The sequence below is a fragment of the Haliotis cracherodii genome, unplaced genomic scaffold (genome assembly GCF_022045235.1).
Source record: "Haliotis cracherodii isolate W230 unplaced genomic scaffold, xgHalCrac1.p SCAF_2, whole genome shotgun sequence".
NCBI classification, from domain to species: domain Eukaryota; kingdom Metazoa; phylum Mollusca; class Gastropoda; order Lepetellida; family Haliotidae; genus Haliotis; species Haliotis cracherodii.
Window position 1 is genome coordinate 33,763,643 of NW_027266275.1, and position 24,247 is coordinate 33,787,889.

General features: G+C 40.1%; 1 protein-coding gene across 3 annotated transcripts in view; it reads left to right on the forward strand.

Moving 5' to 3' along the window:
• The window catches only part of LOC139468013 (glutamate receptor ionotropic, NMDA 2B-like), a 191,463-nt gene that overhangs the window by 115,324 nt on the left and 51,892 nt on the right, over nucleotides 1-24,247 (forward strand). Inside the window, exons 1-2 of one of the 3 annotated variants that reach the window (XM_071249663.1) lie at nucleotides 694-828; nucleotides 22,349-22,874. In XM_071249663.1, the coding sequence (XP_071105764.1) occupies nucleotides 22,422-22,874 (453 nt within the window). In that variant the 5' untranslated portion in view covers nucleotides 694-828; nucleotides 22,349-22,421. Of the gene's footprint in view, nucleotides 1-693; nucleotides 829-19,556; nucleotides 19,576-22,348; nucleotides 22,875-24,247 lie in introns of those variants that run through there. The other 2 variants (XM_071249665.1, XM_071249664.1) reach the window with 2 other exon arrangements.

Consider the following 24,247-nt stretch of genomic DNA (forward strand, 5'->3'; position numbering starts at 1 on the left):
TTACCAAAACAATTCATTTTCTGATCATGAACTTTAGAGAAGAACATGAATGTTCCATACACAAAATACACAGAATATATGTTGAACGGTTATTTCAAAAAACATTCTACATTCCTATTTTTTTTTTGTTCGTGTGATCCGCACATTGGTAAAAAACGATGGAAGTCCATGGTATGCTATCTATCTATCTATCTATCTATCTATCTATCTGATAATCATCTCACAGCTGAAAATGTTAGCTGTGTGAGACGTACAAACTAAAAGCACTTGATGATGGAGATAATAAATAATAAAAATAATAAACATGACGTATGCTTTTGAAGATTTCTCCAAAACATATTCACGCGGAGATAAATACACAAAATTAACAATAGGATTTAAGAAAGAACGAAAATTGTATGCAAGAAAGTAGAGATGATCAATATATAATCAGAAACAGTGCACATGCTTTGGTCCAATTACGGTGTTGGTGGGAGAATCATCCCTACACATCTTTCTTGTCTATAACTTTAACTGATGCAGCTAACTGAAAGCCAGCGGTGTCGTGAATAAGCGATAGCGTGATCCTGTATACCAGCGGCAAGTCTGTTACACGTAACAGTGGCGAGATATTCAACAGGTATCAGGAGTTGTTTCCCTGGATCAATATCTAGATGACTGGCGGTGTTGCCGCCGCTATAAGCAGCATCTGTGTTGTGGATAGGACACAGTCGGTTAGGTGGCAGCGCTGGGATATGAGTGGTGTTGGTGCTTCTCCAGAACCATCAAAGAAGTCACAGGAAAACTTGTGTTCTCACTTCATCAACTGAGGCATCTCTTCACCTGCCTGTAAGTGTCCTTTCATAAGTATTACTGATAGAACATGATGTTGATGTTGTGCAACCATGTATGAATGGGGGTCGTGGTTTCACGTTTAGCGTGTAGCAGCTGATTCCCTGTGTAATAATTGATTTACAAATTGTGCTTTATTCATTACATAAGAGCCTGTGCAATAATTAAATTTGCCATCTGTCAGTGTTTTGGATTTCAGATTGTTCAAGTCCAAATGTATTTTGTTTATGATGCACGGAAAGTGTATTTCAGTGTATGTCACATACATGTACATTTGTACATGCATGTGTATTTACAAACTGTGCTTGTCTCCATTTCTCAATCTGAAAGTGGCAGCTTCTTAGCCCGGCTTTGACACAAATCTCAAAGCCACCGTCCCTGAGGGCGTCGACTGTTTAACTATTTTGACGAAACGTTATTAGTTTGTTATTTAAGCATTCTGCACGGATCTCGGAATTGTGTTGAAATGACAGCTAATTGATTTGAGCAGTGACAAAGCTGACCATGGTTTTCCATTGTCAGTCACAGTTAGTATTGTGTCTGTGCATCACTTTCATGTATTTACTCTACAAAAGTTGGCTTCATCTCACATGTCATTGTATTCGTGATTTGTCTTTGGATCCTTTTTCATTCAAGTAACAACACTCTGCACATGGGCTAGGAAAGTGTACGTTTTACGGTAAAACCATTTTTGCAACCGTTGCAGATTTATGGCTCAAATAATTAAACATTCTTAATTAAACCATTGCAGCCATGTATGAAACAAATTGTAAACATAGAAGGTCTTTTTATGATAACCGAAAACACACAGCCAATATATATGTATATATAATAACAAATAGCAGCTGGAGATAAATCATAGTTCACTCAAGCTCGTGTCAGTGACCTCAGTATGAAATGTATTTACATGGTGCAATTTAGACATAGCCTTTAGGAACCACTTTATCATTATTACTATATCTGTGTAAACGTTAGAACAATCTCACACTGTTTATGTATACATATGCGTACGTAGAATATTAAAAGTATGTATCTACTTTTAGGGTGAGACTTGACTAGTGCAACGGGCGAGTGGCTTACATGTTAAACCATTTAGACATTTGGGAATGTATCACAACCATGTACATGTATGATAGGTTTGGAACTTTTACTCTTGTCCCTATCAATCATTCATAACTGCATTTATTACTTATTCAGATATCTAAGTAGTTGCTATTTTAATTACATGGCGTGTGATAATATTAACCCTGGTATATTAAATGCAGTAAACAAACAACCATACTAATATATTAGTGCCGTTATTCACATTATAAAACGTATATTCAAAATTTAAAAAAACAAAAACAGAGGTCAATTTGATTGCTGAGATCAATAGCTCCAAAACAAAAATATGCTTCACAGAAGAAGTTCAATAACGCTCGATTTCTTCATATGACTATAGCTAATGTCAAGGTGGGTGGGTATTGCAACACTCAACCTTCCAATTATGGGTGTTCTTTAACTTGTTTTGAGTGGTATATATAGACCGTAGTGGCCATATTATTACGATGGTGTAAGTGCACTGTCATCACCATGACATATGTGACAGTTAACCTTCCAGAATTCCCCAAACAGAAAGAGGAATTAAACAGAAGTGTGTTTATCTTGGCTGAGGTTTCTGTGGGAGGTAATAATTTACTTTATACGTAGTGCTGTTTCAGAGGAGTTCCTCAGACGCCACTGTTGTCAAACCCAAACTCATAGAGCGATCAACTTTCTCACAATTAGCATGCTGGGGGTTATGCTCCTAGGCAACTTTTATCCGACGATTCGGAAACACAGGGCATATCATTTCACTCACAGATTCCCTGATGCAATAAAGTAAGGCAGCCAGTTCTGCAATAAAATCTCAAACATAATTCTCAGAGGTTTAACACTACACGTGCAGAAAGATTACAAAATTCATTTTGTGTCAAGTTTGGTAATTTAATTCACATTTGGGATTGTAATACGATCTCTAACCTGTGTTTACTAGGTACGACACGTGCGTTAAAGACCGTTTGCTTTATTATCTTTGAGTTGATACACTTTATGTCATGTGCGATCACAGCTTACGTGTGTAAAGTGTAACTTTATACAGGCAGTGGGCTAGCCTAGTGGATAAAATGTTTGCTTGTCACGTCTAAGGCCCGGGTTCGATTCCCCACGTCGGTACAATATGTGAAGCCCATTTGTGGTGTTCCCCGCCGTGCTAAAAGCGGACGTAAAACCATACTCACTCACTGATTCTTCATAAGTGGGTTTTTTTCTTTCACGTGAAGATCCGGGGTAGAATATGCCTTCCGCAACCCATGCTTGCCGTAAAAGGCGACTGTGCTTGTCGTTGGAGGCTATGAACAGGATCGGGTGGTCATGTTCGCTGACTTGGTTGATGCATGTCATCGTATCCCAATTGCTCGGATCGATGCTCATGATGTCAATCACTGAATTGTCTGGTCCCGATTCGATTATTTACAGACCGCCGTCACACAGCTGCAATATTGCTGAGTGCGGCGTTAAACAACAAATAAACAAACACACAATCATAACCGTTTATGGGATGTCTCGATGGTCAACTCAACATCAACAATGTTACCCTTGAAATTGATGTGACCATGAAGCAGTTATTATATATTTATCGTCTGAAACTCATATCAAGGGAGCTTCCCGGGAAAAGGGATTTGATTACAGATGTTGTTTCTTTAAATTCGTACATCCTGAAACGATTGGACATTGGTGTCTTCAGGACACATGGAATGAATACCTGCGTCATGTGAATACATTCTGCATGGGATGACATGGTAGAGTTTTGAAAGCCAACTGCTCTTGTAACATTGAATGGAAGCAACTAAGTTTTTGCGCCACGTTTTAACTGCAACATGCTAGATGTTAAATCGTGCGTGTCAGCACGAGAACAGACGGTAGGGTTTGAAGATCATACTTAATGACATACATGTATTATTATTATGGAACCATTTGCGTAAAATGAGCTGCATATGATTAATTTTAAAATGTAATAAAATACGCATTGCAATCATCATAAATATGATCATTTATCGTTTTTTGGGCACATCAGTTACGGGTCGTTTTACTCATTCAGTTAAAATGACGAAACATATAAGCCAAATAGCTTTTAAATATTTTAAACGCTTACTCACATGACGTCTACTATATATATAATGTTCATAAGCAGCAGCTCCCATGCCCATCCAAACAATAAACTTCATCCAGTCACCCATTAGTTTGTCTGGCATTGTCGCCTGAAGTTACGATCCCAAACGCATTCTTTGAAGACGTGCATAACTGAGAAGTCAGCTGCAGTGTTATTCCTTGAAGGGGACAGGTGGATGCCAACTGATTTCATCAACGCAGTGCCAGAGGATGATTGGTCATCTGTGGTGCTTCAACCACCGTATTAAGTGACAGAACGTCCTTACTGTGTCGCCCCGCCGTCGTTGTCGTTGCGAACTTTGCCTATATACCCACTCCAACTGTCGATAAATGTTTGCGATATGTTTATTAGTGACATCCTTTGTTCCTGGGCCTATTAGGGTACAACTCACTTAACCGACGTCACTCAGTTTGGCGCCCTTGTCGAAAATACGATGTTTTGTATTCTTGAAAAAAACTGGTTATTTTGCTGTGTGTTTCTCACACTAAATTGACGCTTACCCCGAGGGTAAGGGTGACAGTTGAGTTGCGTCCCATAGGTTTGCGGGAAACCATTGGTCGTGGGTTCGATTCCATGGTTTGTCGCCATCCTATATATCCTTGCTCGTGTGTCCCACCAACGTGACACTCGTCTTAGTCCGTCATCAAACTAGGTGTTCCGCATTTAGATGACACGCTGTAATGTAACTGAAATGCTTTATTGCAGCGTTGAAACTCACTCACTCACTCACTCACTCACTCACTCACTCACTCACGCACTCACGCACTCACTCACTCACTGTTTTGAATAGTCAACAAAATGAGAACGGCTTTACTGTTATGAAGCACATATTCTGAAGTAGGCTGCTTTACAATATTCATAACAGCCCCTAAGAATTAGTAAATTCGCCAAATCTATTTTCGAACGGGGGAGCGAATGATGCAGAAATACTATGTGCCAATTCTGTCCAAGCATTATGTGTGAAACTAAAGCAACTCAATTTCTCCTCGCAGCAAATACAAGAAGCATTGTTATATTACGTGACTGTTTTATAAAATATATCATTGTGAGCAATAGAAATACCACGATGGCAATATTGATACACAGGCACTGGACATTGTGGTGGTGATGTGATACCCCAATACGAAGCAAGCATCTGAATCTGTAGCGTGCCATATCAGTATTCTAGTCACCCCTCAGCTCCACAATTAAAGAGAAGCTGTTAGTACTATTCCGGTCGTTATGATCGGCGAGGGTTAAACTGCCAGTCAGTTTAACTCTCATTAATTCATCATAAAACATCTAAGTATCAACTACCGTTAATAGTCGAGAGGAAATGCCGTTCTGAACCCTTGAGTGGTTTAATGTGTGTCTGTGTTTCAAGTGAACATATTATAGTCAATTAGATGGACAATGACATTTGTATGGTTTGAAAACTTTATTGACTAAAATATTATGTGTTAACTATAATATACAACTGGAATTCTATACATTTTGTAATGTATGCCCTTGCTAGAATTAGTTCTGTCTATAGGTAGGTTATCTACGGTTCCTAACGTCTCTAGTGATAGTGATACATAAAACGCGATACATGATTCCTGTATCCATAGATAGCGAGTATGGTGCACGTTGTATATAACCCCTGTGGTCTTAGAGAGTGTGTTTGAAGCACGTTTGTAGAACCTCTGTGATTATAGAGAGTGTGTTTGAAGCATGATACATAATCTCTTTAATCCAAGGGAGTGTGTTTCAAGCACAATGCATTGAGTATAATTCTGTGACCATAAGGCATGTGTTTGAAGCACATACATGCAACCTTAGATCACAAGGAGTGCGTCTGAAGCACATACATACAACTTTTGATCATACGGAGTGTGTTTGAAGCACATACATACAACCTTAGATCACAAGGAGTGCGTCTGAAGCACATACATACAATTTTTGATCATACGGAGTGTGTTTGAAGCACATACATACAACCTTAGATCACAAGGAGTGCGTCTAAAGCACATCCATACACATTTTGATCATGCGGAGTGTGTTTGAAGCACATACATACAACCTTTGATCATCACGACACATACAGCCTTTGATCATAAGGAGTGCGTTTGAAGCACATACATACAACCTTTGATCATACAGAGTGTTTGAAGCACGATACATACAGCATTTGATCATAAAGAGTGTTTGAAGCACGATACATACAGCATTTGATCATAAGGAGTGTGCTTGAAGCACATATATACAAACCAGCTTCTGTGGTCTTATGGTGTTTGTTTGAAGCATGAAACAAACAACATTTAATCATAAGTAGTGTGTTTGAATCATCTGCAGAGACTGTGTTTAGGGAGAATGGGAATTCCCTATTTTGATTTGTACTGTATGTTCCCCTGTTTTGACTTGTCTTTGTGTGTGTTTGTGACGGGTGCCACTGCTCACCTTTTCGCGAACACCTGGTACCACCTCTATTTGATTGTAATTCATAAAAACATGCCCCAGACATAATCGGGGTCGTACAATGGATTCTGCTTTTTGTAGAGATTTATTATTATTACGAGATGGGTTTAATTGGAGATGGTCCTTTGATTGGACATGATACATACAGTTCAACATCCGTGTCAACGGGGCTGTATTTGAAGCACGGTGCTGAATCTCTGTGATCATGGGGTGTGTGTTTGAAGCACAATACATACAGTTTTAGATTTGTGTATGTTTGCAGCTCTGCGTTCGCAGAAAGTTTGTTGGAATACACAGTCTCAGTGTGTATAGGAAGAATATGGCACGATGCATAACATCGGTGTTTACAACTAGTATGATTTAAGCTCGATACATAATAACTGTTTTTGATGGAAGATGTATCGATGCACAACCTCAGTGTTTTTTGTAAGACATGTTTGAAGCTGGGTGCATGACCTCAGTGTATATTGTAAGCATATTTGAAGGTGCATGCATGACCTCAGTGTTTTTATGAAGTATGTTTGAAGGCCGATGCATAAACTCAGTATTTATTTGATATGTGTTTGATGCCAAGATACGTATATGTTAGTTTTTATGGGAAGTATGTTTAAAAGCTGGTAGCATAGTATCAATGTTTACAGAAAATATGTACAAATCTTTAGGCGTAACCTCAGTGTTTATTGGAAATGTGTTTGAAGCTCGGTGCACATCTACAGTGTTTATAGAGAAGTACGTTTAAAGCGTGAGGCATATCCCCAGTGTTTATAGGGAAGTATTTTTTAACTTCGACGCATATCAACAGTGTTGATAGGAAGTATGTTTAAAGCCCGATACATAGTAACAGTGTTTATAGGAAGTATGTTTGAAGCTCGATGCAAAGAAATAGTGTTTATAGGGAAGTGCGTGAGTCATATCCCCAGTGTTTATATGGAAGTATGTTTGAAGCTCGATGCATCATTTCAGTGTTAATTGTCAGTGTGTTTGATGCTCGATGCAAAGAAACAGTGTTTATAGGGAAGTACGTTTAAAGCGTAAGGCATATCCCCAGTGTTTATATGGAAGTATGTTTAAAGCCCGATACATAGTAACATTGTTTATAGGAAGTATGTTTGAACCTCGATGCAAAGAAATAGTGTTTATAGGGAAGTACGTTTAAAGCGTGAGGCATATCCCCAGTGTTTATATGCAAGTATGTTTGAAGCTCGATGCATAATTTCAGTGTTATTTGTAAATGTGTTTGAAGCTCGATGCAAAGAAACAGTGTTATAGGGAAGTACGTTTTAAGCGTAAGGCATATCCCCAGTGTTTATATGGAAGTATGTTTGAAGCTCGATGCATAATTTCAGTGTTATTTGTAAATGTGTTTGAAGCTCGATGCAAAGAAACAGTGTTATAGGGAAGTTCGTTTAAAGCGTGAGGCATATCCCCAGTGTTTATTGGAAATGTGTTTGAAGCTCGATGCATAACCCAGGTGTTGAAGGGAAGTATTTTTAAAGTTTGATGCATAACCTCAGTGTTGAAAGAAAGTATGTAGAAAGCTCGATGTATGATGTCAGCGTTTATAGGAAGTATGTCTGAAGCCCAGTGTATAACCTCTTTGTGAATAATTATGGTATTTATAAAACACTGTGTTTTTAACGTCTGAGTTGAAGGGCCGAGTGTAGACGCTGTGTATTTATCCTTTGTGAATAGGATGCGTTTATGAGGATAGAACTATGAAAACCGTATCTATGCCGTGTGAAAGACATACGGACCCGCTGCGTGTACTGAGTTTGGCGAGGCAATGTTTGTTTTTGCGAAAGACTCTAAAGAAATTGCCAGCTTGCATTTCTTCTATCACTTAAAATTTCATTAACTTACAAAATAATAAAATATGCGTTTGATGTGGGAGTATCAGTTTCATTTGCGAAATAAATCAAATAGGATTTCACTTATTGTTCGATCAATTAATAATTTCGTTGTCGAACAATATCATGACGACAAAGTCATTATTTGTTTGTTTGTTGGGAAACGCCGCACTCAGCAATATTCCAGGTGTATGACGTAGGTTGGTAAATACTCGAGCCTGGACCAGACAATCCAGTTCATATCATGAGCATCGATCAACGCAATTAGGATACGATGATATGCATCAACCAAGTCAGCGAGCCTGACCCCCCGATCCCGTTTGTCTCCTCTTTTGAGCATGGGTTGCAGAAGACCTATCCTACCCTGGATCTTCTTGAGCCCATGACCACATTACACAAACTTGGGACGATGTCAAGAAGCCTTCGCGATGGTAGAAGTTGAAAACAGTTTTCCAGGTGCTTTATGTTAAGAATGCAGTTATAAATAGTACATTCAGTTAATCTTTCATCTATCCTATCTCGCGGCATGTCAAAATAGATGTTTTCGCGCGTGGTGTCATACCACTCGGTGAGATAAACATGTTATTAAACAAGACTACAAACCTCTTTTCTATATGATGAATTAACAGCATTGAGTTGGGTTTTAAGTCGAGTGTAAGATTTTCCTGTACCGTCGATATTTTGGTATTCCTGAGCTTCCATGGATATATAGATCCCTATGTACCTTATGGTTAAATTATCTCAAAGAAATCTTTAATGTCAAGCAGAGTGTGCGAGTGAATGTGGCTGCTGGACGTCATATTACGGTATGACAGCTTGAGGGCGGAAATCCCAAAGTGATGAAGATCTATGGTTATGGTGCTGACAAACCTACAAAAACATAATAAGGGCGAACCGGGATTCGACCATTGTGTTTCTGGCACGCCTAAGATACGCAACGCGTTGCTTATAATAAAACCAAAGGGCCACCCGTGTCCCAAATATCATGCGGAGGTACATCCAGAAGCGGACACAATCGTGGGGACTGGGGGTCAGAATAAATCCCTGGGAACCAATGCTGGTCGTAAAAGGCAACTAAACACTTAACGGATCGGATGGTCAGACTCGGTGACTTTGTTGATGGCATGTAAATGTACCCCGACGACGTGGATCTTTGTTCATATCATCAATCACTAGATTGTCTGGACCAGGCTCTATTATTTACATGCGCCGTCATATAGCGGCTCTATACTGTAGAGTTAAACAATGAACATACATCCAAAAGCTGACAGGATGTTATTGACGACTCAGTTGTTTAAATATGGAATAATTGCACTCAATATCTCTGTGCGGTGTCTTGTCACAACTTGGACTGAGTCTATACAAACACGTTCGATCAATACATTTATAGCATATGTTGCCCTGATGTCAATGCAAGACCGGTTTTATTTGTATTCGTGTTTGTGTTGTAACATAGGTGTATGTATACTCAGCGTCATTATTAAAGGGTCACCTATGCATGAGGGCGTCAGACATGAACATATGCCAACAAGTGTCAAAAGGTCTGAGTATGTTGACAATGCTATAAACAGTTGACTGTTAATGTTGATGTTGTTTATGCCTATGTCACATTGAGTGGATGATATTATGAAAGTGGAAAAATAGCCAACGACTGTTGAACACACTTGAACAGTGTTCAAAAGTGACAGTATTCCACTAATACCATGGCGTCTCAGCTTAATGTGGGAACAGGCCAGATGGGATGCAGGTCTCAGTCGTTTACCACTGAAAGCCACGAACTCTGGTATGGTGCTGAAACCTAGAAACATGATCGAAGCGAACCGAGATTCTAAGCTACAATCATAGGTTTCTGGCGTGCACAAGGGACGCAATTCTGGCAAGATTGGAGGTGATCGAAAAAGCTACCAAAAATACACGTCTGGACACAACCGGTGTGTTACCCCATGGACGAGCAATTATTATTGACAAGTAACAGTCTATGTGTGTTCAATGGTTCATTCCAGATGCAACTGAATAGCACTCTTGGAATGAGTGAGTGACCGAGTGTCTGATATTTAAGCATAAATTAGCAATATCAGGACGATTAACACCAGAAATGGACATTTTACCCATTTGGGGAATCGAACCCAGGCCTTAAGTGTGACGAAAAACGTTCTAACCACTAAGCTACTTCCCATGGAAAAATTACCATCAGACTGGAGTATAAACAATTTGAGCGCATGTGATATGTTAAACAAAAGTTTACTGAATATTATTGGCGATTGTCGTTATGTTCCACAGAGTGCAAACAGCTGTTGCGGGTTATAAAATCGCACAGGTAGATCTTTCATGTCACGTGGGTAGTCATTATCATCAGTTGGACGAGTTGCACTGTATTCATCTCTTGTTTTGGCCTGTGACTTCAGTGAAGTGCACAAAACACTAACGATATTAACATATTGTCGTATACATGTTCGAACCTATTGTTCCTTTCTGGAATATGAGAGTATTGAGCATGGAAATCAATTCTTTTGTGTGTGCCAGAAACCTATGATCGTGGGCTTGAAGATAAGATTATGTTTCTAGGCTTGTGCATCATGCCCATGCTCGTGGGTTTCACCAAAGTGGTAAACGTCAAAGACCTGCATCACTCGGTCTTTCCTCCAACCCCAAGCTCATACACAGTGATATAACAGAAATACTGTTCAAAGCTGCAATAAACTAAACTGAGCGGGGACAACTCTACACAGCCATCGGCTCATTAGATGACTGGGACATACGTCTTAAGGTGTCGTACAAGCACATGTGATGCAATATGCAAACGATCAAAATCATTCGGCAAATACGAGCTGCGTCTATATGAAACTAACAGACAGCTCACATCATCACTGTGCCACCCTCTTCACAAGCCCGACAAGAAACAGGTCTTCAACTAAATGGGATCTCCAAATTCATAGAGAATTTAATTTAAATACCAAATCAATAATTTGCAGTACTTCGTATTTCAGTTTGAAATCTGGTTCAAAACACAGAATACGATTATCTCGTTTCTCCTATCTCGTTGTTCCTTTATACATGTATTTTGGGATTTTAATGACACACGACCCCAGCTTGAATACCACTGTTTACACATCAGGTGTATGGAAGTAAACTCCCAATTTACTTATTTTCTTTGGTAATTGGTAATCACTGATCAGAAAGGATTTATGGATAAATGGCCATTTGATTGAATTAGGCAGACCTCCTACGCCTCCAATTAAAGTTGTCGGTGAAGGAGCCAGATCTTAACGCACGAACCGCTCTTCAAGACCCACAGAACTGAGGTGTTTCCCAACATAGTACACAGGCATGTCTGGTTCTCTCCCTCTTTGGCATATATTTCAGGTCCTAAGCGTTCACTTTTTATTTTCTGAAAAGAGGAGCAGAACGTTCTTTCTAGAACAAAAAACGAAGCATGACTTAAATTTATTTTCAGTAGTTTCTGAAACGAAATAATCTTTTTTTAAACATTCCGACAGTTCTCTGAATGTTTATTGAGCAGATGGAATATGATAGATGAGTTAAATGGATTTATCCGATAAAGATAACATGAAATGACAATTCCATCACCATCTGAACCAGTAATCCAACTGTAACGTAAGCTCTCGTATTACAACATGATGAGGAAGTCATTTTTTCTACAAATAAATCTGATTTGTTAAATATATAAAGCGTCAACCCAAGAGAGCAATTTTTCAACAAGGCATTTTTCCTTGCACTTTTAATGTTTTATAACTAAATATTCCGGATTTGCAACTCCGCCGAAGCAACTGCATGTACAAATAAAATAATTAATGGCATTTAAAAAAATCCATAACAAGACTCAAGGTTGAATGTAACCCAATACACTTCAAAGACATTGACACAGAAGAACTTCCGCACCAGACATTAAGTGCAGGGTAGTAGATTAAGAGCTGTAATGTCATTATACTGCCAATTATAAAGTATACAAAAAAAATTCAGTTAAGAGTGGCGGTGATCAAAGGCACTCTAGGTTATTCAGTCGAGCCCATTGCTTGTTGCTGTATGGAACTACAGAGTTGGCGAGCGGGTGGAACACAACTAGCGCCACAAGTCTTAGCTCAGTAACATCATTATGAGATCAAGGCTGGTTCGCTTTTTTTAGCGACGTATGTCAATTCTTATTGTTATTTGCTTAGTGTATTGTGAGCATGTCACATATTTCGCAAGTTTCCAACTTTGTTTAGATGTATCCATTGTGCGATTTAATTGTATCATGCAAACGTTATGGTGATGTGGAGATTCAAATAATTCCAGTGCAGGATAGAAACAGTATCCTACGCTTGTTGTAAGAACCATGCTGATGATCGCATGGTCACATGTATGACCTGGTTGCATCTTATCCTAACGGCATGGATCGTTGTTTAGGCTCTAAATGAAAGTTTCGCCTGATCAATTATCGTTAATCAGCGCTGCCGTCATAAGGTTAGATTACATGGGGTTTTAAGTCGCTTTGAAGATGATTGCACTTATATACCGACGTGCGTGTGTGACTGTTTATTGTAGTAAATTCTAATTTACTAATGCCGGTTTAATAGTGCTTGCCCACTAAGATACTATGCCGCAGTTTAACATGGATACACAATTCAGACACAGCATACCGACTCCCAGAACACCGGTCAGGCAGGGAAACAACAAGTACCATCTTTTAACATCGCTATATAAGTGCAATAATCTTGGACGCGACGTTAACCCCAATTTCACCACCACCACCTCCCGGGAACAATGCCGAGCACCAGGCAGAGTAACATAAATTACCATCATTCAAAGTCTTCGTCTCCGACATTTCGCTCTCAGGGCAGAGCTGCAGTGAAAAAGCTTGATTAATGATGTCTGTGTAACGTTAATCACTCAAACCCCAGACTGCTTTGTCTTGGTGTCAACCCTACATTCATAAATTTACATAACTGAAAGGGGCACCCTCAGTCCAATGATCTAAGTTGCAATACGCTTTGCACTGTTGCGTCCTATAGCCGTGCCAGAAACCCATAATCAGGGGTTCGAATCCCTGATCATTTGTTAAGGTTTCCCAATACCGTGACCATGCTGATGGGTTTCAATAAAGATACTTGCATCTCTTCGGGTTTTCCTACCACATGGGATAACAAGCAGCTTTTGAGACATTGTTCAAAGCAGCGTCAAACTCACTCACCCACATAACTGATAAAACGTATGTCCGTATGATCAAAGCTTGTCCATGTGTATTTATCATCCAAAACTGGCTCCCACAGGAGATATCGTTTGGATTAGATCAAGCGATATCTACACTGTAAATTACATCACAATGCTTTGCAGACCATTGTGGCGTCACTGGTTACCATGATGTCACAATCAAATGACATCACTAATGGCTCTGCTACTGAAGCTGTTAGCAGTACTTTTTACACTGAAGTCACTGCTAATTACTGTCTACAAATTGAAAAAGTTGGAAGAATGATGTTGGATGATAAATTAAATCTCATCCTCGTGTCTTTTGATATCAAATATATCAACACTCGTTGATAAAAGTGGCAAAAATCCTCGGCAAGCCTCGGAATTTTTCCACTTTTATCAACTCGTGTTGATATATTTGATATCAAAAGACACTCGGGTGAGATTCTCTATTTAATTCACAGTATTATATGAACATTGAACATCAAAAATCGTTCACAATATGACCACATCTATTTCCGTAACCATACACAAGAATATCTTGCGTAGTCAGTAATATCCTATCAATAAACTTTGTGAGAGAGTGAGAATGTTTTCACGCCGCTTTCAGCAATATTCCAGCATAATTGTACCCACACATTCTTCACACATTGTACCCATGTGAGCAATCGAACCCGGGTTTTCGGTATGAAGAGCGAACGCTTTAACCACTAGGCTACCCCAACACCCCAATAAACTTGGTAATTTATGAACACACGCTGCGAAATTCAATCTCCAGATCCTTTGGTGTCACAGTACTTTTCATTTAAACCATTATCTCTAGCTATGCGAGGATTCTTTCTGAGGGATTCAAGCATTACGGAACATCATTCACAATCTTCTCCTCATAAAAGCATCCCTTTATCTTCCTAATTCCCACTAAAACTTTGAATATGAGGAGTCTCAAGACCAATTTCGATAATGTTACATGATTACATATAACAGTAAATCATTAGAACTGTTGTCTCTCCTATATATTGAGTCTAGCCATGCAATACTACACCGAATTGTGAACATTATGCGGTTTCCGTTTTCCCTGTCTGTCTGTCAGTCTGTTTCTCTCTCTCTCTCTCTCTCTCTCTCTCTCTCTCTCTCTCTCTCTCTCTCTCTCTCTGGCTGTAGGCAAAATACGGACCTTGGCAGGTATTACGAATTGCTGGATTGACAATTCATCACAACATATTGCAGCTTTCAGTGGGATTTCTGAAAGTTTCATGGATATCACCATCAAAATATATTTTGGGAATCTGACATTACCATATCCATATACTCAACACCGCTTCCAAGTAGTCTCACTGAGACACATAAATCACCATAAATACCACATACGTTTAGATGCTACATTTTCACCCGCCAGATACAACCCAAACTAACTTCCTTCTCTCATCGCAATAAGGTATAATTTTGTCTGAGGAGAGTCTGGCGACTGTCTGATATATTAGGTGTCTATCCTGACTTGTTGTACTGCCCGACACTAGCTTAATCGCAACTGGGAGAACAAATTAGATTACTTCCAATTAATCTCGTAAATAAGGTGAAGTACATTGTCCTGGGTGATAGAGTCTCGGTACATTGGGAAAATCAGCAATATGTTTGATCTAGTAAATCGTGTAGTGAATCTAATACTGTATCACACGTGGCACTATCACTGGACGCAATGTGTACCGTGACTTACTAGTCAGCCTTCGTAAATGTCATGTTTACGGGGCAAAACAAGATGTCCATGTAGGATATGTACAAGTATGAGCAATTGTTGTTTGTTTGTTGTTTAACACTGCACCCAGCAATATTACAGGTATATGACGGCGGTCTGAAAATAATCGACCCTGAACCAGACATTTCAGTGGTTGATATCATGAGCATCAATCTACGCAATCTAGATACGATGCCATGCATCAACCAAGTCAACGAGTTGTCCATCCGATCCCATAAGTCGTCTTTTAAAACAATTGCTGTAAATATGATGCAAGCGTACGATAGTTGATGTGATGTGACACGCACGAGTCATTGTAAATATTACATCTCCAAGCATAAACAAGTGTTGTAAATATGACCTTAGCAAATAGATATTTCTTTGTGATTGTGACATCCATTAAGTATATCGTCTAGTAATGCAAAGGTATATTGTGTATACGTGTTAACACAGGTACATTTGTCACGATCTTCCCGTGTGTGTCTCGTGTACAATGTGTCAATAAGGAACTGTAAAGTTATAACCGGTACCAATTATGATCTTCTATGGTATTTATCGGAGATAACGTGTCAAGGAGGTAATCTTAAGTTAACACAGGAACCAATCATGATCTTCCAGCGTATTTCTAACACGTCCAGTGGTGTATTCTCTGCGGCAAGTTTCACGCAGTAGCCTGTGAGTTACGACTGTTTATGAATTGGAGTTACGACAGTTGTAGCGCTACAATCACTACATGAAACAGGGTCAAACTAGTTCCTGTTTCACAGAGCAGTCACGGTACGACTGTCGTAAATATATAACATACGTAGGTGAGTTACGACAACCGTGATACCTCGACTACAACTGGAAAATAAAGCAGTATTAGCAATGTGATCATCGTAAGTCCATCTTATGAAGAAGTTATGTGCCAGATAAAATTCAGTTATCTGGCGAAACATTTTCCATTGAACGTAAAAGGCAAAATAGTGTTGAAAATTATATGTTTGGATCACTGATTTGACACCAGGACTTCCCGGAAAGTGTGAGCATGTCCTACTCCAGCGGTAGCACCCGCGATACAATCTGTATAAATATACTCTGCAAAAAAACCCCGCAAAAGTAGTAAAATCGCAAATATCTGACAGAGTGTTGTCGACAGCCATACCAAACTATTACCGAATAAGGACAATTTCATACGGCTACGTCACTTACATAAAAGAACGACCATCTTCACAACTACGGCAATAACAGGATTGCGTATGATACAGCCCAGACACTGAGGAATCGCAAGTTCGAGGTGTCATTTTGAAGGACCTGCATCGTCGGCTGCGACGTCAATGGTGTCAGGATCACAAAGATTATGGCCACAACTGCTATGGAGACAAATTTGGTTCAGTGACGTGTCACGTTCTACGCTTCGCCGTGCGGATGGCAGACGTCCTGTTTACAGGCGTAGCGAGGAACGTTATGCACGAAACTGCATGCAGGAAGTGGACAGATTTGGTGGTGATAGCAAAGTTCAAGGTCTAGGGAATTCAACGGCATAGCATTACGCAGATGATATTCTTTGGCCACACGTCCTCCCCATTATGCAACAAGCAAACATTTTCCAACAAAAGGCGGACCTCACACGGCAAGACTGACAGCCTTTTTAAGTAATCATAATATCTATGTCCTTCCATGGCCCTTAAGGTCCTCAAATTTAGATCCAATCGAACATTTGTGGGATGCACTGGATCAACGGACGTCAGGAAAAAAACACAGAATCTCCAACAATTGGCACAAGAGCCCCAAGCAGAGGGGGTGAACATTCACAAGGCCCCCGTTCGGGAACTGATTTCTTCCTTGGGACGACGATGCCAGTCAGGCCATACAAGATATTGTGAAGAGATGATCTTTACCTTGGTACTATTTGCTACTGTGTGCAATAGGGAACCCGGGTCAATGAGAATGATCTGTGCCAGTCTTGAACAATCGTTTACCATCTGTAGATTAATTATGTGTTACATACAATATACATCTAAAATCTTTTTTGAGTTTCTTTTTATGCAGAGTATAGTGAGGGTTCACTAACTGATACAAACTGAGGCATGATGATGTTTTTTGGGGTGCATCACGTGTACGCGATCGCTGTCGGTAAAGTTGTAATAGAAGTGTACCTGAATCAATGCTATGGACGGAGTTCATTATGACTCAGAATTAACCACTGACGTTCCCCAGGCTCTGCAGTTATTGACGTGTGTGTGTGTGTGTGTGTCGAATCAGCGTCACAGTTCAGCAACACCAGCAGTGACATCAATCTTGTCGTCATGCCTAAATGCAAGAGATCATTAAACACTTTACCAAGAGCACTTTACTTAAGTGTGCACTGACATTACCTTTGATTGTATCATTGTTGCTCTCTTGTGTAAAGAATGTTCTTCGAAACTCAGTGGAACTGAGTACCGAACGAAAAGTACGAACCTTTGATACACATACATGTACGTGCACTTAATTTTCTTCAAAGAGGTGTTCAGTTGGTTATTAAAAAGATGAATCTAACACGTGCATGATTTCACAAACGTCATACAGTTGTTGATTTATGAGAACTGTCGGGGTGTGCACTGGCATCAAACTCGTCACCGTGCAGTAGTTTCGTCATGCTTGGAATGTACAGTTGGGGTATAATCAAAAGATGGAAGTGGGAAGTATTGATCCTGTATCGTAACTAACAAGAAACGTTTACCGTTAATGTCATCCCAAGCAGGTGCATTCTGTAGTTAACGGGCCGCAATGCCAAGACGCATGCACACCAGCAGATTAGATATCATCGTCTTAAAATAATCAGATTGTTTTGGGAGGTAGGTAGGTAGGTAGGTAGGTAGGTAGGTACGTAGGTAGGTAGGTAGGTAAAGTAGAAAAAAAACACCAAAGTAACTATGATGTCAAAATACTCTTCTTATGTTCTCCTTGTGTTCATTGAAATTCCTGCATTCTGATTAGCTGTATTGGTCACGTATTATTGCATGTACAATGAATGTACACCATTAACCCACGCCCACTGAAGCGGACTACTAATATTACTAAGGAATGTCGGGGAATTTCCATATTACAGTCGAGGGCTGCTCAGGTGTGTCGTCATGCACAGGACATTTAGCGAAATTCATGCATATTCATTGTCCAAACAACCCTTTGAGGCCGAAGGTGTGTAGGAATGAAACCTCAAACTGCAGGCTCGCTCGCCTGTTTTTTTTTTTTAAATATATATTCTCTTATATTGCTATTTTATAAATGCACGATATATGTAGCGATCTACCATATGTGTCAGGCTTGAGGCATGATACTGATACCGAGCAAGGGAAAGCTGTCACCTGCTTAAATATGGTGCATGTTAAACATGCTCTGTTATGAATGCATTATTTGAACCTATTGTTGTCACTCGTCATTAATCTTTGTAACCTTGATACAATATCACGAGTAGAATTATTGACGAATCCGATACACGGTATTGTATGCGTCTGTTTGATCCTGAATAGACCTCATTGTTGTCCATCGACCATGTGAAACCTGAAACCCCAACAACAGCCGTGTGTGTGTGTGTGTGTGTGTGTGTGTGTTTGTGTGTGTTGTTGTTGTTGTTGAATGGGATTGGAACTTTGAAATTAATATCATTGAACGTTCTTCGAAACTCAATTTGAATGTTTAGTGATTACAAACAAATATGGGAACTGGAATTACATCAGTATTCAAACAACTCAATCGGAATAATTGTAATGTTTAATAAAGGTAGTCAAAAGTTGATTCGGTATGGATGTCCATAAGGCAAAGGCAAGCAGTACATAATATGATTTGATAACATGATTTTGTCTTTACTTTCATAACGTTATGTATTGATCATGGCATGTGTCGGATACAGCGTCATCCAACTCTATGCCTTTATCTGTATGCACTACACATCGTGATAGTGAAGATTCCGATGCAGTAGATGTGGTTGTCTTCTTTATATAGTAGGCACCAAAACAAACCGTGCTTGAGATAATCTCTTGTGTACAGTGTCTTTTGGTGCCCAGTGATATATATATATACCAGGCACGAATTGAAACCTCAACTGATAAAATCACATGTACAGTTTCTTTTACTGCCTAAAATGTATGTTTAAATCTAGAAAAAAAACGGACCGGGTGACTAATCGTGTCAGCGTGTCATGAAGACTGAGCTATTGTGACGTCAATACTTATTGCGTCAACAATGCTGACTGTATTACTTTGACAATGACAGGGGACACGGGTGGCCGCAATTCACTGTGTTGCATCCCTTAGGCATGCCAGAAATCTATGATGTGGAAACCTATGTGGGTTTGAATCCCAGATTCGCCTAGGTTATATTACAAGGTAAGTCTTCACCATACCCACGCACGTTGGTTTCACTAAGGTGGTAAACGTCTAAAATCAATTTGAGTTTTCCGCTCACATCAAGGTGGCACACTGTGATATAAATGAAATACTGTTCACACGGCATTATTTGTGACTGACTGACTGACTGACACACTGACTGACTCACTCATGGACTGACTGACTGACTCACTCACTCACTGACTCACTCACTCACTCATTCACAGTTAACTTGTAACATGTTACCAAGAAACACATGGAATAAAGACAGTTACGAGGGCACCGTGTGCCTCGACCGTTTACGTCACCGTGAGAGCTGTTTTTCATTCTCATGCACATTTTCATTAAGTTTATTTATCATGAACAGTATTTTTAAAAACTTACAGATATGTGATGGCGATACGTTTCTGTCAGTGCTGTATGGTTTAGACTGATGAAATGTGATCATTGTTTGCATTTGCATATGATACAATACAAATATACTCTACACATATGTAGTACGTTTACAGTAGGTATATTGGTGTATCAACAAGATGTTACCTAGGTCCACCTACAAGCAGTTAATAAATGCAAACGCCGCATCATGATGCTGCGCGTCATGATGTATCGTATCGTATGTGTTAGTGATTATATGTAGCAGATGGCACAACAAGCCTACACTGTATATTGCATATCATGACAGAGACGTGTTGGGAAACAGTGGCTTTTATAAATGTATGAACGAGACTATTTTCCTTTTGTCGCTTTTTTATCTTAATGTTAGTTACATTTGTTGCTTATAGTTGCTTGTTGCGAGGGTTAGAAGATCTGTTGATGGGACGTCCAGAGACAACGTATCATTCAATTCTCATCCGGAAGCCATTTTTGGCCATCATCTTGAAAATTTCAACATATCTTTTAGGGCCATCTGCTTCTATTTTTGTCTTGAAATTTTAAGATACTAGTTGAAATTGCAAGGCAAAAATAGAAAAGGAGATGGCCTTAAACGGTTTCCATAATTTGCACAGCTTAATTGAATAAATGTTGTACATGTATGTTGTACACTGGCAATATTCGACATGCCTTTCTGTTCGACATGGTGAGGTGAAGTGAAATGAGGTGAAATGGGGTGAAATGAGGTGGAATGGGGTTTAAAGTCGAGTTCCAGATGACAGCACTTATTACATAGCGGCGTGCATGCATGTGTGGGTGTGTGGGTGTGTAGGTGTGTAGGTGGATGGGGTCTACTTGTTATAGTCCGGACTAATGCCGGTAAAGTTGTTCTACTCCAATGAGATACCATGCTGCATTAACCCCACTCAAACGCAGCATACTGCCTCCGAGCCGAACAGTCCTTGCCTTTCCCCCAGGCAACAGCATGTATTATCTTGTAGCGTCGTTTGGAAGGGTGCGGCCAGGACACGAACCGCCTATCTTCCGTTCTCGGGGCGAACGCTCCATACACCAGACGACAGAGTCGGTTTGACATGGTGACACTATGTAGGGTTGGTGCTACTTTGTTCTCAACTTTTCTTCTTTTCGGTACAACATAATCGTTCTACCTACAAAAACAAAGTTTACGCTCAACGGTTTTTGCTTTATCATTACATCACACCTACAAACTATGCACGGGGAGCAATGTCGGTGCTTTAGAAGCATGTTTTGGTGCAGCCAAACAACAGTTCAAGACCCAGTGTTCGCTGGGACATGTGAAAAAAGACGACATGCCTTCAGGCATTCTAAAGTATGCATCTGTTAAAAGCGTCTGTAATGAATAACACGAGTTAATATATGGTTGAATAAAAAGTAGCAAAAGCCGTAAAACACAGTTACCTTAAAGACCAATTAGTGCATAATAACCTTATCCTGATCGATTCAACATGCAAACACAGAAATATTGAATCGCAATGAACATTGTCTCAGACATACATGTGTGTAGCTTATGAATAACTAACAGGTTTTGGAGCTGTACACAGACTTGAGGAGACAGAGCTGCATTGATTTCTGAATGTAAGGTGATTCTACAAGTCCATTCAAACAAGCGGCGTCAACAGCGCATATTTGCCCATTAGCTAATATTACTTTTCTCCATAGACTTGCTTTCTTAAAATGAAAAATATATACAATTGTTAAGTAAAAGGGGCGGTCAGGTAGCCTAGTGATTGAAGCGTTCGCTCGTCACGCCGAAGGCCCTAGTTCGATTTCCGACTTGGCTACAATGCGTGAAGCCCATTTCTGGTGTTCCCCGCCGTGATATTGCCGGAATATTGCTAAAAGCGGCGTAAACCCATACTCACTCACCCACGCACTCGCGTTAAGTAAAACGTCCCGTCGATCGAGATCAGCTCGCGAAAGTTTTACGATACGGTCACCTTTGTTTCAATGGTTCCAATTATGGGTTTTTAGAGCTGTTATCTGCGGCTGTATTTTAGGCTCTGTCTTTGAAGGTCGAACCAAACATAAAACAAAGGAAACCAGGCCCCATCAGAACCGTGGGGATTCATGGCATGCTTTGAATGGCAATGCCACCATGACTCAAGGCTCTCAGAGGTAGCGCCCACGAGACGAAATGATCTCTTGTTTTGAACAGTGCTGGGAACCGTTTCACAAAGCGATGGTAGCTGACTGTCGAAAGTCTATGTCAAGGTACAGTTTGCGCTTTAACCGCTTTGTGAAACGAGGCGCTGTGCCTCATAGTATTTTCATCAATGTTATTTATCAGCTTCCATTATGAAAGCTTGCGGGATTGTGACACCGTTGTTCATTCATTATTTGACTGTTTTTGTTCTTTCAGGATGGTATGGCATATGAACAACAGTGGCCGCATCTTCTGTGTGTAGGATCCTCTGTGTGCAGCTAGGCTCGAGATGAGGATGTGGTGGCCGTGGCAGGAGGCTGTCTTGCTCCTCCTGACTTTTGTTCTGTGCCAAAGGGGGGATGGTCAACTGTCCAGATCAACAAGAAGAAAGGTTGCGATTCATGCGCTTATACCAGAAGGGGGCTTTTTCAAAACGCTTAATAGGACGTTGTTCGCCGACTTCTCCCCTCGTGCAAGGAGGAAGTTAGGAAAATACCGAAACCTACGTTACTTCGACTATAGTGCTCACAGTACTATTCTGCATGATGATACACCCAACGAAATTCTTCAAGCGTTTTGTGATACCTCATTCTCGTCCAACGCTGTTGTACTGTTCCATATAAACAACCCATTGTCCATGAAGAAGGAGAGACTAGGTGCGCATAAATATATCAGTCAACTCGCCGATTACTATGGATTACCGTTGATATCATGGGATTCCGAGTTTTCTCCGTCGGCAAGGGTAAGTTCTTCTGTATATTCGTGGAAACAAATAAGGAAACATTTCGTAACGCAAATTCTCATAAGAAATGAAGACAACAGGTCTACTTGACAATGTTTCGAATACATGCACATTATATATTAACGGGGCACGGATGGTCCAGTCATCTATGGGGCTGCAATTCGCTGTACAGAGCTACGTCACCTGGTCACACCAGAAACCTATGATTGTGAGTTCGAATCCCGGTTCGCTCCGATTATGTTTCTAGGTTTGTCAGCACAATACCCGTGCATGTGGGTTTCATTAAGTGGTAAATCTCTGATACCTGCACCACTTCGGGCTTTCCTCCCACATTAACATGACTTATCGTGATATTACTGGAATACTGTTCAAAGCGGCGTTAAACCCAACGCACTCCCTCTTTGCTTCATACATTAACATACAATATCCAATACTGGCTTCCATAGATTTGGTCGGGGCTGTCGGATAGCCTAGTGGTTAAAGCGGTCGCTCGTCTCCCCGAAGACCCGGTTTTAATTTCCCGACATGGATACATGAAGCCCATTTATCGTGTTCCCCGCCGTGAAATTGCTAGAATATTGCTAAAAGCGGGGTAAAAACCATATTCACTCACTCACTCCAACGAAGTAAATGAAGTCATGTAGTATGAGACAAGAGCACCCGTGCCCCGGTAACTGAAATATGGCCTTATGGGTAAATGAATAGAAATTAAATCATAAATTGTTTGTAACATGTCACATTTGATCTCGATATTTTGTGGGTTGTTCACCTATATATTTGTTTAAACCCAGAAGTGCCCAACATTTGTTGGAAACTTTACCGCAATAATGAAATGGAGACAATACCTACATGTTTGTTCATCAGAAACGGAATTCGGCTTGATCGCTTTCGACCTGAAAAGGCTACTGCTCTCATTTACTTTTCTCTTTTAAAGACATTATGTATCAAATTCAAAACGTAAGGGAGATAATCGCATATAAGTCTAAAACATGGTTCAACATGTAAAACAGAAAATGAACTGAAACCAACATTGTTCATATTGTTTTCAACATGTAGGTTACATGACTAAATATTCTGGGGAAACTATTTTATTGCAAACATAATTGACGACCAATGAGTTTGCCGCTAAAGTTTTCTTGTGGGTGTTTAAATGTAGAGTTACTCCTTGCATTATTAGTCCCTTCCCCAAGCCGTTTGTACGATCACTGTTTAGAAAGTCTCTATAATCATAATTAAAGGGGCAATAATGTGAACCCATTATTCATAATCTGGAACAATTCTATCCGGGATGTTATTGACCTTGAGCCTCCGTGGTCTAATAGTAGAGCGTCCGCCCGGATAGCGGAAGGTCCGGGTTCGATCCCCGACCGCGT